Below are 12,984 nucleotides of genomic sequence, written 5' to 3' on the forward strand. Positions count from 1 at the left end.
TTTTATGATAAACCAAGCTGAAACTCATGCTGGAGGATGCTGAGCTACCCCAGGGGCAGGAGCAAACCTGCAGCAGGGATGAGCACAGGAGTTTCACGGGGCAGGATCACACCCTGAGCTGGGCTAACCCCATTTAAAACCCTCTTTTTTTTTTTTTAACCCCCAGTCACTGGGATAATGAGAGCTTTTGCCACAATCCCAAAGCAAAGCTGTGCCTTCTGAGGGTGTCAACACTGGGTAAGTGTGAGAGGAGTTCCCATTCCATCACCTCTGGACAAAACACACCCGAAGGCCAGAATTGTATCCAACTTCTGTATTTAGTGGCTCTTTACAGAACTTGTTCTTTCCAAAATTGTTAAACAAAGTTCATCGATCTCATAGAAACTTTTGAAGTACAGAACATGAGCCTAACAAAAACGTGACCGGTGTGTCCCGCTGGCTTTCATACAACAGGATTGCCGTGCTCAGGACTATCCCAAGTGCTTCCTCAAATCCCGTTCCACCGAAGCTCCCTCTAGCACACAGCAGAGAGGGCAGGCAGTGGTCACACCTCCACCTTCCACAGCACGGTGGCAGAGCAGCCATGGGCACCCTGGGGCTCATCAGGGCAGGAGAGGCAGGCAAGGAGAGCTGTGCCCTCGCCCAGCATTGCTCATCCACTACCACCTGAGTACAAAAATACCTTCTATTCTGATAAAAACATCTACAGTGGAAAATCAGTCAATGCAGCGCCTGGGAGCCTGGCAGGGCCTTGGTGGGCAAGGGGACAGGGCAGAGCAGCCCAGCGTGGGACACTCCACATCGTTTAAAGGCATTTCATTCGCAGAGGCCAGCCGGAGGAGGTGGGGTCAGGGAGGTGACAGGGAGCACACCGGGATGGTGCCACCACCGAGCTCCTGTGTCTGCACAGCATCAGCCCTGGCAAGCCAAAGCTCAGCGATGCTTTGCCCAGCTCAGGGCTGAGCTCGCCCAGTTTAGGCAGGAGCCTGATGTGACATCCCAGAGCCCATCCTGGCATCACTGACATCCACTACCTGGGGCATGGCTGTGGGAAGGGGATGCTCTTCCTGCCCAGGCGCTCTCCCTGAAAAAGTTCTGGGCTGTGATGATGGAGCAGCCCCGAGCAGGGCTCAGCCTCTGAGTGGGTGGCTCACAATTTTTGGGCGCTCACCTCAAGCACTGCTGCTCCAGGGCCAAAGCTCGGAGGCTCCATCTTTCTCTTTCCTGAATGGACAGGGAACCGGGATGCCATGGATGTCCATCCCCAGCCAGCTGGTGCCATCCTTAAGCATCACACCCAGGGACATTTTCCCATCCCGCTCCCAAAATCCCAAGCTCACTCAGGTTGCTTTCTTTGCTTTTGCCTCATTTTCTCTCTTCCTTTGGGAGCTGGCACGAGCCACACCACGCCAGATGGGAGCTGCCATCGGCCACTGGCTGGAGGAAGCGCGAGGGACAGCGTTGGGACCATGCTACATCTTGTTCCAGAAGGCTATTGCAGACATTTCTACAACATATACAACCGCACGGGACATTCTGTGTTACAAAGGCTTCCAAAAACATAAACCACCAGAACTAAATACATACTTGATGGCGTCGGGGGCTTTAGAGTCTTCAGGGACTAGGATGCAGTCTCTGGCTGGGGCAGAAGCGATGCAGTGTCTTACAGACAGGAGTGGAAACTGCAAAAGTTTCTTAAATTTGGTCAGTCTCATAGTGCTTCTTGATGGCTTTGCTCAAAAAGTCTTTTCTGTGGGTTGGTTTTCTTTTTTTTTTTTTTTTGTTTATTTGTTTTTAATCTCATCCAGTGGCAAACTACAAGACTTCAGTGTACATTTAATGACACGACTGCTACATCATCTTGATTTTATAGCTATCTTTAATATCAAAGCAGCTTAAGCTGTTAATAAATTCCAAAGTATCCTTTTATTAAAATATCTAAAAGAGGTCTATAAATATTTTTTGATTTTTTGTTTTTCTTTTCTAAAATTGTTCCCAGTTTTTCACATTTAAAACAAAGCCAGAGGGGTGGGGCAGATTCACAGGGGGGTGGGGGGGGGTCCCCTCTTTTTCACGGGCGCTTCTCTTCCGTGGCGCCGGCCACTCGTCACCTCTCGGTGCACACTGCATTTATCAAAATATATATATATGTGTGGGGGTGTATATATATATTTAGGGTGGCGGGGGGCTCAGAACTCCCACTCGAGGGCCTCCTCGCGGTTGGCAGCCCGCTCCAGGCGGTGGATGATGTTGTTGAGGTTGGCCATCTTCTCGTGGCGCCGCTGGACGCTGGTGCTTAGCCGCGGGCCGGGAGCCGGCGGAAGCGCCGGCGAGACCGGCCCGGCAGAGGAAGGTCCTGGTGAGGCTGAGCCGGTGAGGCCGGGCGAGGAAGCTGCCGAGGGCGACGTTGGGGACACCACCAAGCTGCAACGGGACGACCCCGCGGAGGACTGGGAGCTGTCGGGATGTGGCGGCGGCGGCGGTAGAGGTGCCCCGGCCGTGGCGCCGGCGCGGCCTCCCCGCCGTGGGAGGCTGCCGGCGCTGGGGGCGGCGGCGTGGGGGGCTGCCCCCCGCTCCTCCTGGGGAGGTCCGGTCCCTTCGGCCGCTCCGGCCGGGCTGCGCGAGTCCCGCCGGCGGCTCCAGCCGCCCGCGTCCCCCTGCTCCTCCTTCACCTTCACGGGCACGGCGGCACAGGGGGGCTCGCCCCCCACGAACACGGGTTTGTGATCCTCGGTGTCCGAATCGGGGCTGCGGGGGGCACGGCGCCCGGGGATGGCCGTCCCACCGCTCTGCTCCGGGTCCGTGTCGTTGTCCTGCGCGCCCTCCACCAGCATCTCTCGGCGCATCCGTGACCTGCGGGACACAACCACGGAGGGGTGGCAACGACCGCCCGCTGCCCCATGCCACATCTCCAGCCAGCGGACAAATTGTCCGCCGCAATATCACCTAGGGATGAAACCTGGGCTGGGCTGCTGTGGGGACGGATCCCATGCACCTGTAGCCTCCATACGGAGTTTCCTCCCCCTTCGCAGAGATCCCGCTCTGGCGTGAGCAGGTGGATGTGAGCACAGAAACCACTTCAGATGCTCAATGTGACTTGGGCAAGGTAGCCAACACCACCCAGCAACCTGGGGGCTTCCAGTGCACCACCCATCTAGGGAAGGGTGATGGGGAAGGCTGGAAGGGAAGCAGTGACACCCCCTGCGTGGCACAGCACCATCAGACCCCCAAAGCCCGGGAGCGCCCGTACCTGTAGTTGTGGAACCAGTTGATGACGGTGTTGGTCTTGAGGTTGAGCTGGAAGGAGAGCAGCTCAATGGTCTGCTGGGAGGGATATGGCTCCAGCTGGTAGGCTTTCTTTAGGGCTTCCTTCTCCTCTGGCGCCAACACCACCCGTGGCTTCTTGATCTGGAGCAGGCTGAGGTCCTGCGGCGGCGCGCTGGGGCTGGCGCACTCGGAGCGCGCGCTGGGGGATTCGCTGTCCGAGCCGGCGCTCATCAGCCCGTACCGGCGCTTCAGGTAGGCTGCGGGAGAGGACACCCAGCTGGCACCCCAGCCCAGGACCCCCACCTCGGCCAGCACCCCACACCCAGCGAGGTTGTGCCACCCCATCCCTCACCCTTCTTCTCCAGCTTCTTCATGTCGCGCAGCTTCTCCACGTTGTGGGGGTCGTTGAGCCAGAGCTGCATCCGGACGAAGGGCTCCCTCCCCTTCAGGCTCAGCTTGTGCCACGGCTTGGGCCTGGAGAGGAGATCGGACACCGAGCCCTGCGTCAGGCCCAGGATGCTCTCCCCAAACAGCCGCTGGCCTGGCGGAGGAGAAGCAGAGGTGATTAGCGGGGCGGAGCAGCGGGACGGGCGCTGCAGTCCCCCTGCAGAGCAGGTGCACCCCATTTCCCAGCCAGCATCCTCCTGCAATTCCCATCAGCACCCACAGGAAAACATCCTGGAGGGGATTGGGGTGCTGGATCCATGCAGTCTCACCAGCACCTCCCAAAAACCTGGGCAGAGAGAGGGTCCGCACCTAAATTGTTGTCCGTCAAGACCTCCTTGACCTTCTTGGTGATGGAGTAGGTGTCCAGCTCGGGGGACATGGCGACGATCTCCTGGATTCCCATGGGCCCCTGGCTGTTGGGATACGTCTTCCCGCCCAGCGCAGGCGTCGAGCGGCTCTCGGGCTGCTGGTTTTCCTTGCTGCTCTCCAAGGCCAGGGTGAGGGGCTCCTGGCAGCCCTTCTCGTGCTCAGTGGGGCTGGGGGGCGGCGAGGGGGACGGCTGGGGTTCCACCGGGCTGGCTGTGTGACACCAGGGCAGAGGGGTCAGCGGGAGGGGACAGTGCAGGGACCCAGCAGCAGCAGGAAGGGCATTTGAGGGATCCCTGTGGCTTTGCCCTCTAGAGAAGAGGGATACCAGCCAAGCTCCTCCAGTGGCTACAGCAAAGCAGGAGGTGGTGGTGGTGGAATAATTAAAAAGAGAAAATGCCACCAATACAGCACAAAAAAATCCAGTTACTGTTTTATGTCAGGCCCAAAGCCCAAGATTTTTGAGGTGGCTTTCCATTTATTTTTGTTTTAAATGAAGGGGGTTGGGGACGAAAGGGGCTTCCCAGGATCTGGGTGTTAGTACTGGAGTTGGCAGGGACAGCTCTTCCCAGTGCTGGGGTGGGAGCAGGACAAACTCACTGGGATGCAGGGGATGGACACAGAAGTGGCGGGGACGCTGATGGCACATGGGGACCACGGGGACAGTGATGTCACTTACCCTGAGAGGGTGTGGGTTGCTGGCTGATCCCCTGGCCCAGCTGGTCTGTCAGCCAGAGCTGCATGCGGATGAAGGGCTCCCGACCCTTCTGTGTCAGCTTGCTCCATGGCTTGGGCCGCGACAGCATGTCACTCACGCTGCCCTGGGACAGTCCCAGCACCTGGGCACCACGCAGGCGTCACCCGCAGAAGGTGAGGTGCACTCCCCCCATGCTGGGAAGCTGCCTGCCCTCCACCCCTGTGTCAGGGGAGGGGGAGCAGGATGCCACCCACTGCCACCCGCTGCCCCACAGCATGTCTGGACCCTCTGTCCCCTGCCATGGGTGCTGATGGTGGGTCCCCCTGGGATACCCAGGCGGTGGGAGGCTGGTCCCCAAAGGGCTGTTTAGGGCATTCTTGGGGGAAGTGCCAGTGGTGGCCACCGGGAGACTGGGGTTGGGTCAGACCCGAGGACTCAGAGTCCTCCAAGGGGAAACAGACCAGAGAAAAGGAAGACTCTGGAAGGAGCTGGTGAAGGCCATCAATGAGCCCCAGGCTCTGGGTCATGGAGCAGAGAGGACACCAGACCCCCTTTCTCCAGGCTGGTACCTTCTCTCCGAAGATCCTCTGGCAGATGCCGTTCTTGGCCAACTTCTCCTTGACCTGCCGGGTCAGCTCCAGCGTGTCCACCTCCCTGTACATGTACATCTCGTACTGCTCTGGCGTCAGCGGCGGCACCGTTGGTTTCAGGGTCCGTGGCACGTACGTGGGGTAGTAGGACAGACGCCCGCCGGCCGCCGGCTCCGCGCCGGCTCCCTCTGCCTTCATCTCCGACAGCCGGTGCGGCTCCTCATCCGCCGGCTGCAGCTCGTCCTCGTTGGTGCCTCCCTCGCCGTGCTCGCCCCGTGGCCAGCCCCGGCCGTTGGCCATGCTGGAGTAGCTCGAGGAGGAGGAGGACAGCGAAGGCGACACCGAGGTGTAGGGCCGGCTGAGCAGGCTCCGCTCCGACGCCCAGTGCTGGTCGAAGTAGGAGCCGGCGTCGCCGATCTCCGACTTCACCTTCCGGATGATGCTCTGGACAAAGGCGGCGGGGGACAGCACGGCCAGCGGCGTCTGCGGCGGGCCGGGGCTGGCCCCGCTGCCCTCCTCCTGCTTGACGAAGGCGGGGGCGACGTTCTGGCTGACGGTGGCCAGCGTGGAGCGCTCGGCGGGCGCCGCGTCCCCCCCGCGCCCGCTGGCCCCCGACTCCATGTCCAGCAGCGCCTGCTGCTGCGCCTGCATCTCCCGCCGCGCCTGCTCCAGGATGCTCTTGATGGCGTCCTCTGAGCCGCTGCCGCCCGCCCCGTTGGCCACTGCCTGCGATGTTGACGGTGTTTTGGGCTCCCCTGCAGAGGAAAGGGGTGAGGGCAGCCCCGAGGAGCAGCACACCTCATTTACTGTGAGGCCACAGCTCAAAGTCTGGGAGAAAAGTGGTTTATCCTGATGCGGTTTGGACCAGCAGCATCCACAAAGCAACAGTTTCAGCAGCCCAACTCAAAGCCGACTTCTTTTTTGATGATTGCGAAATAAATCCCATTACCAACAATGCGATAGACAAACATGTTTGTTTTCCCTGCCTGTTTTTCCACCGTTCCCGTTTAATTTAATTCTCCGGGATTCTGCTTTCTCAGCAGACTACCTGTTTTAATGTATTTCATTTCTTGTAATTGACTGTGAGAGCAGCTGCTTTAATGATTCCTCGTGCCAGATGGATCCTGAATACTCATTTAATCATCTGCTTTGGGGCAGGAGGGGGGAAAAGAGTGCATCCAAACTTTCTGAAAGCCCAGATCTGAACTCTGCTGCACAGGGACTCTTCCACCCCACGTGGAATTTCCTTCCAACATGTCCTGAAATTCTCCATGGATGTCAATGGGCGAAACACCCCCAAAAAAGCTTATTTTTGGGACGGGACCCACAGCCACAGAGCACCCACTGGCACTCCTTTGGGTGCTGCTGCCACAGGGCAGAGCAGGGACTTGGAGCCACCCCCATGGCAGCACCTACCTCCCTTCTGCGACTCGATCTCCTTTTTTGCCTGCTCCAGGATGCTTTTGATGGCGTCGTCGGAGCCGGTCTCCGGTGTCCTGATCCGCGGCGTGATGCTACCTGATCAAAGAGGCAGGAGAACATCTTTGTCACCAGCACTGGTTTTACAAGCTCCACTTGTATGTCAGGAGGTATTTACCGCTCCTCATGTTCGGTTATTTTTAGGGATGCTGGTTTGAAGACAAATGTCACTCCCGATTAGTCGCTACCGGAGCACGGGGAGCCTTGGTAGCCCTGGCTGCCAGCTCCTGCCTCTGGCACGGCATCTCCCACCACCTTGCTCATCCCAACCAAGGGCACCCTCTCACCCTCTCCCCAGGAGCAGAGACACGGGCACAGAGACCATGTCCCCATCCCTGGCACTGTGCAAGACAAGTGTTAATGATGGATCAGATCCAGGGGATAAATCAGAGCCCTCCAGGCTGAAACCAGCAGGTGCATGGACCATGGCCGTGCAATTGGCTAGTCCTGGTGCCACCACAGGGACTCGAGTGACCAGCTGCCACTGCTGAGATGTCACCGGCAGCCACTGTCCCCGGAGATGGGAGTCACCATTCCATGGCGGTGCCAACGCCGCGCCAAGGTTCCATAGCACTAGAACTTCATTATTTTAATGAAATATTCCCGAGCACATTGATTCATATGGCACGGAACAGCCTAATGAATAATTAAACGGCACTTGTCAGAATAAATGAGTAAAGCACGTCTGGGGATGCAGCTTCCAGGCCATGGGTTGTTGTTAATTGCTGCCGTTTGCCAGGGCTCATCCTATCCCAGGAGGGAAAATCCCGGGGTGCCACTGGTGGGACCAGCATCCCAGCACATCATGGGGCATGGGGCACCCCAGGGTGCTGCCAGGGTGAACTGGGGTGCACTGGGATGGGATGCCAAAGCATCGCTTGAGCATCCCGGGACAGACCCGTTGGCCGGGGCCACCCCAACCACTCACCTCTCTGGCGCACCTGGATAGTCCTCAGGGCCAGCACGTTCTGCTCGTCGGACAGGAACTGCTTCATCTTGATGAACGGCTCCTTGCCCTTCACCGTCAGCTTGTGCCAGGGCTTGGGCCGTGCCAGGATCTCGCTGACGGAGCCCTGCGACAGCCCCAGCACGTAGTGCCCGAAGACCCTCTGCCCGATGTTGTGCTTCAGCAGCTGCTCCTTCACCTGGAAGGCGATTTCGGCCGTGTCCAGCTGCTCCTCCTCGCTGGAGCTGCCGGCGCTGCCCTCGGGCGGCTCGCCGGGCGGGCTGGTGGCACTGGTGGCCGGCACGGGGACAGGGTGCACGGAGCTGCTTTTGGCCCCGAAGAAGGATGAGGGGAAGGGCGGTGCCCCAGTGCTGCTCTCGCTCTTGTAGCTGGGCAGCGGGAGGTGGGGAGCCTTGGCGTCCCCCGAAAGCCGCTCGCCCCCCGGGAAGGGGGACAGCGAGAAAGTCCGGGGACCATCGGGGGCCATGCCAGGGCCAGGCAGCGTTGGGAGGGGAGTGGGGGATGCGGGGTCATCGGCCGGGGCGTGGTGAGGGGATGGGTACGGCTGCTCCATGCCCAGTGGATCCTTCCCTGACTCGTCTTCGGAGTGATCCTCCTCTAGAGATGAAGGAGAGAGAGGGAGATACACTAGAGTCCCCCTGACCACAGCTCAGGCACAGCCCTGTAACCAAACAGCTCCTGCCTCAGTTTCCCCAAGTGACATCTCACCCCACCACAGTCAGGCCAGGATCTGTCCCTGCCACCCACGTTCCCATGGATATTCCCAGCGGGATGCCACAGAATCTAGGGTCCCTACCAGTGGTGGCCAGCAGGCTGGGCTTCTCCAGCAGGTACTTCTGGGAGGGGTAGAAAGCCTCCTTCCCCAGCAGCAGGGCCTCCTCTGCCTTCGAGATGCTCTGCAAGGAGCCAAGCCGAGATGGGGACAGGCGGCAGAGGCACCGTCGGCAGGGCTGGCACAGCCCGGCCAGCGCCTCGGGACGTGCCACGGCACTTGCCTGGGGCAGGCTGCAGCCGGCAGAGGCCACCTTCATCGCCTTCAGGATGCTGGGAGGGAGACAAGGGGGTGCTGAGAGGGGGACAAGGTGGCCGTGGCCACGTCACGGCGGTGGGAGCGCGCCGCACACACCGGCGATGCAGCCGTGGGCGCCGGTCAAGCCGTACCTCAGCTCAGTTTTGATCTCCTCGTAGTCAGCCTGTGCCTGCAGCTTCTCCTCCAGCTTCTGTGGAGCAGAGGAGGGGACTCCTTGCAGCCGGCTCCTGGTGGCCAAACAGCACGGCCGGACCCACGTCCCCCACCCCCGGCACCCCCCAAGCCCCCGCGGGCGCACCTCGATGGCCTCGTTCTTGGCGGCCAGCTGCCCCTCCAGCTCGGCGATCTGCGTGGCAGAGGACTCCTCCAGCTCCTGCAGCGAGCTCTGGAGGTGCTGGACGTCCTTCAGGAGCCGCAGGATCTCCCGGTCCTTGGCAGCCAGAGCTGCCTCCAGCCTCGACCCTGAGCACATGGAATAGTTCACTTTGTCCTGCTGGGAGAGGGGACACTGTCAGCTCCCAGCCACCCAAGGTGGGGACAAGGGCCACCCTCCCCTTTGGACACGACCCCATAGGAAGCAGGTGAGCCCAGGGCTCAGCCTGGTGCACTGGGGACCCTGGTGACACGGCCCTGGAGAGGGACAGACCTTTCTTTTGCCCTTAAAGTTCTCCCAGATGCACTTCAGTGCTGTGGAGGTGCATGTCCCTTTCCCCGTGGGATGAAGGGCACAGCCAAGTGCCACCGCTTCAGGGTGAAAACACTCCTCAGGCATTTTGGGCTTGCTCCCCAACATGGTGGGTGCTCCCAAACACAAAAGGGTGCTCCTGCATCAGTGGGGTGCTCTCAAGTGCTATGGGATGCTCCTGGCTGTGACAGATGCTGCCAGCTGCAGTGGGATGCTGCTGGGCCCAGGGGTGCTCCTGGCCCTGGGGATGCTCCTGGCCCCGGGGATGCTCCTGGCCCTGGGGATGCTCCTGGCCCCGGGGATGCTCCTGGCCCTGAGGGATGCTCCTGGCCCCAGGGATGCTCCTGGCCCTGAGGGATGCTCCTGGCCCCAGGGATGCTCCTGGCCCTGGCCTGTTCCTGGCCCCAAGGGGTGCTCCTGGCCCCGGGATGCTCTCACCCCCGTGGTGCCCGTCGGGGAGCAGCAGGCCAGGCGCAGGGAGCTGTTGACGGCCGCCAGCTGCTCCCTCAAGCTCTCCACTTCCCTCTGCGCCGCCTCTGCCCGCTGCAAGAGAACAGAGCAGGAATCACACCAGGCACTGCAGCTCATCCCACCCCACACAGGGTCCAGGATCTGCCCCAGTCTGTGCCCCTCTGAGCACCCCGCTCCCATCTCCAGCATCATAAGCCCAGCCCAGATATTTAAACTCCCCCCCTGTATTTAAGGTCCCCATGTCCTAACACAGTTCCTGATCCCAACCCTTCGGCACTGGCTGCAGACCATCTCCAGGACACCATTTTTTTTCCAACCAAAAGATGGTTTTATTTACACAAATTGTTCTTTAGACCTTTTTTATTATCCACATGCCTTTATTTGTACCTACATTTTCAGAACAAAATAAAACAAGTTAAGAGGAATGGACAGGACCAAGAGAGATTACAATGGAATCTAACATAAGAACAGTGTGGGTTGTGCCTTAGAACACCCGTGAGAGGCTGGAGGTGACAAGTGCCAGCTCCAGCAGCCAAATGGAGCCTGGCAGAAACCCAAACATACCCTTGACCCCACACATGGGGCAGGGGGTCCCACCAGAGGGAGGAAACCTGAGCTTTCCTTTGTAGGGATTCCCAATCCTGGTGTCTATCAACCCTTTATCAGTTTTGGGGACAGATGTCCAGGCCACACAGATGTTCAGGGGGTGTGCAGCGCCCCGGGCTCACCAGCTCCTGCAAAGTCAGCTCCTGGCTCACCTGGTTGGCTTTTTCAAGGTTGGTCATGATCATGGCGACTTCATCTGCCCTGTGACAGAAAACAAGAGATGTCAGCAGGCGTGGAGGCACAGACACAGCCCAGAACACGGGTTAAGGCTGAGGGATAAAGGCCTCGCTGCTGGAAATGATAAAACTTTCAAAATTTTTTTTGTAACTTTAGTCAGGGGCTTGTTTGCCTTTGCCCAGGGGGAGGGGAATTGAAGTTTCTCTTCAAAAGACTCCTGTTCACAGGGGAAGAAGTGGGAGTAGCCAGGAGATAAACAAGAGATAAGCGAACATTAACAAACATTTCCCCCCTGGTGGGTCGGAGACACCTGGTCTGGGAAAAGATGGATAAGAGAACCCAAGGATGAGGCCCCGTCAAGGTGAAGGGATAAATAACCAATAGGAGATGGAATACTGAGAATTGTGTCTTTGAGACCAACGAATGTGAATTTCTGTGGGGTTTTTATGTACAAATACATAAGGTCTGGTACAAAACCAGGTGTGATTGAATGATTTTCACTGCACAGCCCAGGCATGTGTGGATGAAACAATTTCTGTTGCACATCCCGGTCAGAATAAAGTAATGCCTTGGTTCTTCAACACTTAAAAAATGTTGGAGAGTTTCTGTTTTTCCCGCAGTTTCGGTAACACCACGACTCAGGATGTTCCTGCAGTGGCTTCAAGTATCTCAGCTCCTCAAGTAGCACCACGGAGATGTCCCAGTGCTGCCAGAAGGGTCTTGGCTGAGCTTTGAGCACAACCCAGCCCTGCTGGGAACTTACTTGGATGCCGCTTCCTCGTCGTATTTACAGCGCAGCTCCAGCAGCTCCGTCTGGGTGGCCTTCAGCGCTGGCGAGAGGAAGAGGAGGGTGAGCTGTGGGGTGGGGGCTTGGTCCTCCATGGTCAGCAGCCCCTGTCCCGGCCCCACTACCTGCGTGGAGCACTTTGATCTTCTCCTCTGCCTCCCCCAGCCGAGCGGCCAAGGTGACCTGAGCTTCCTGCAGGCCCCTGCGAGAGACGGGCACCAGGGATGGACCGGGGGCACCGCTGCCGTGCCAACCCCACAGCCCCCCAAAATCATACAGAGACCCCTCACCGAGTCCCTTCCTCTACCCCATCACTCACTGAAGCCAGGAAAATCCACAAGTGGATACCACAATGTGTCCAAGCCGTGTTACCCCTCAATGTTAAGGGGTAACATTTTTAATGTTTATTGCCCCAAGTGTAAAAAAATTCACTTTGGATTGAAAACAGTCCCTGATCCCTGAGGCTGAAACCCCTCTGAGGGGGGGATGGCAGCCCACCCCCCCCCCGTAATTAACTGGAGGAGGGGGAAGCAATCAGGGGAAAGTTATTCTGCATTATTTATAGCCTGCGCTTGCCAGGAACTTACTCGCAGAGATCTGCAATTTAGGGTTTAAAGATTCTTCATTTGTTTCCCGGTGCAGCGTGTTAAGGAATAACAATGAAGGCACCAGAGCCTCCGAATTAAAAGGTCATCTAATGAGGTTCATAGACCGACCTGGATTCAACCCCACTGATCCGAGCAAAGCCGTGTGCCAGGGATACCGCACAAGGGCACAACAGGAGGGACCTGTCCCGGCTGTGCCGGTGCCTGCTGCTCCCCCAAAACCCCCTGGGACTGGGGATGGACAGACAGACGGACACTGGGAGAGCCTGAGACAGCAAAGGGAAGGAGAATGGGGATGGATAGACGCCCCCCACCCCGTGAAGGAGCGGGGACAGAGCCGCGGGGACAGACAGAGCCGCGTGTCCTCACAGCGCCCCAAAACGAGCCCCCCACTCCCGGCACTCACGTACTTCTGCCTGTCTGCCTCATTTCTCGGCAGCGGGGTCTCTGGGCCGGGCGCTTGGCCGGGGAGCGGGGGCTCGGCTGCCGGCGACTTGCCCTCCCTGCGCTCTGCGGGGGGACACAGTCACACGGCTGCGGAGGGGACAGCAGCGGTGGCCAGGGGGCAGCTCCCGGCCCTGGCACCCACCCGGCATTCCAGGGATGCTCAGGGCACCGCAGGCTGCCCCCGTTCCCCGGCGGGGCGGTACCTTTGGTGCTGCCGAGCTCCGGCTGCTTCTTCCAGGGCCGGCTGAGATCCTTCAGGGGCGGCGGCTCGGGCTCCAGGCGCTGGAGCTGCTGCAGCCGATCCTCCAGGCTCCGGGCAGCCTCCAGCACAGGAGCGGGGTCTGCGGGGTGGGCGGTGGGCGG

General features: G+C 59.2%; 1 protein-coding gene across 13 annotated transcripts in view; it reads right to left on the reverse strand.

Annotated features, from left to right (window-relative positions):
• Window positions 1-298: 298 nt before the first annotated feature.
• The window catches only part of CUX2 (cut like homeobox 2), a 62,697-nt gene continuing 50,011 nt past the window's right edge, over window positions 299-12,984 (reverse strand). For 7 of the 13 annotated variants that reach the window (XM_085593266.1, XM_085593264.1, XM_085593259.1 and 4 more), the window contains 17 exons: window positions 12,825-12,962; window positions 12,585-12,684; window positions 11,695-11,771; window positions 11,546-11,612; window positions 10,758-10,806; window positions 9,967-10,071; window positions 9,142-9,336; window positions 8,975-9,033; window positions 8,610-8,857; window positions 7,775-8,410; window positions 6,784-6,885; window positions 5,347-6,122; window positions 4,760-4,919; window positions 4,024-4,293; window positions 3,620-3,808; window positions 3,251-3,524; window positions 299-2,853 (listed from right to left, as the gene is read on the reverse strand). In XM_085593266.1, coding sequence (XP_085449392.1) covers window positions 2,190-2,853; window positions 3,251-3,524; window positions 3,620-3,808; window positions 4,024-4,293; window positions 4,760-4,919; window positions 5,347-6,122; window positions 6,784-6,885; window positions 7,775-8,410; window positions 8,610-8,857; window positions 8,975-9,033; window positions 9,142-9,336; window positions 9,967-10,071; window positions 10,758-10,806; window positions 11,546-11,612; window positions 11,695-11,771; window positions 12,585-12,684; window positions 12,825-12,962 — 4,109 coding nt within the window. In that variant the 3' untranslated portion in view covers window positions 299-2,189. Of the gene's footprint in view, window positions 2,854-3,250; window positions 3,525-3,619; window positions 3,809-4,023; window positions 4,294-4,759; window positions 4,920-5,346; window positions 6,123-6,783; window positions 6,886-7,774; window positions 8,411-8,609; window positions 8,858-8,974; window positions 9,034-9,141; window positions 9,337-9,966; window positions 10,072-10,757; window positions 10,807-11,545; window positions 11,613-11,694; window positions 11,772-12,580; window positions 12,685-12,824; window positions 12,963-12,984 lie in introns of those variants that run through there. The other 6 variants (XM_085593260.1, XM_085593265.1, XM_085593262.1 and 3 more) reach the window with 5 other exon arrangements.

This window comes from Lonchura striata, chromosome 15, assembly GCF_050655825.1.
Source record: "Lonchura striata isolate lonStrDom1 chromosome 15, ASM5065582v1, whole genome shotgun sequence".
In the NCBI taxonomy this organism is placed as follows: Eukaryota; Metazoa; Chordata; class Aves; order Passeriformes; family Estrildidae; genus Lonchura; species Lonchura striata.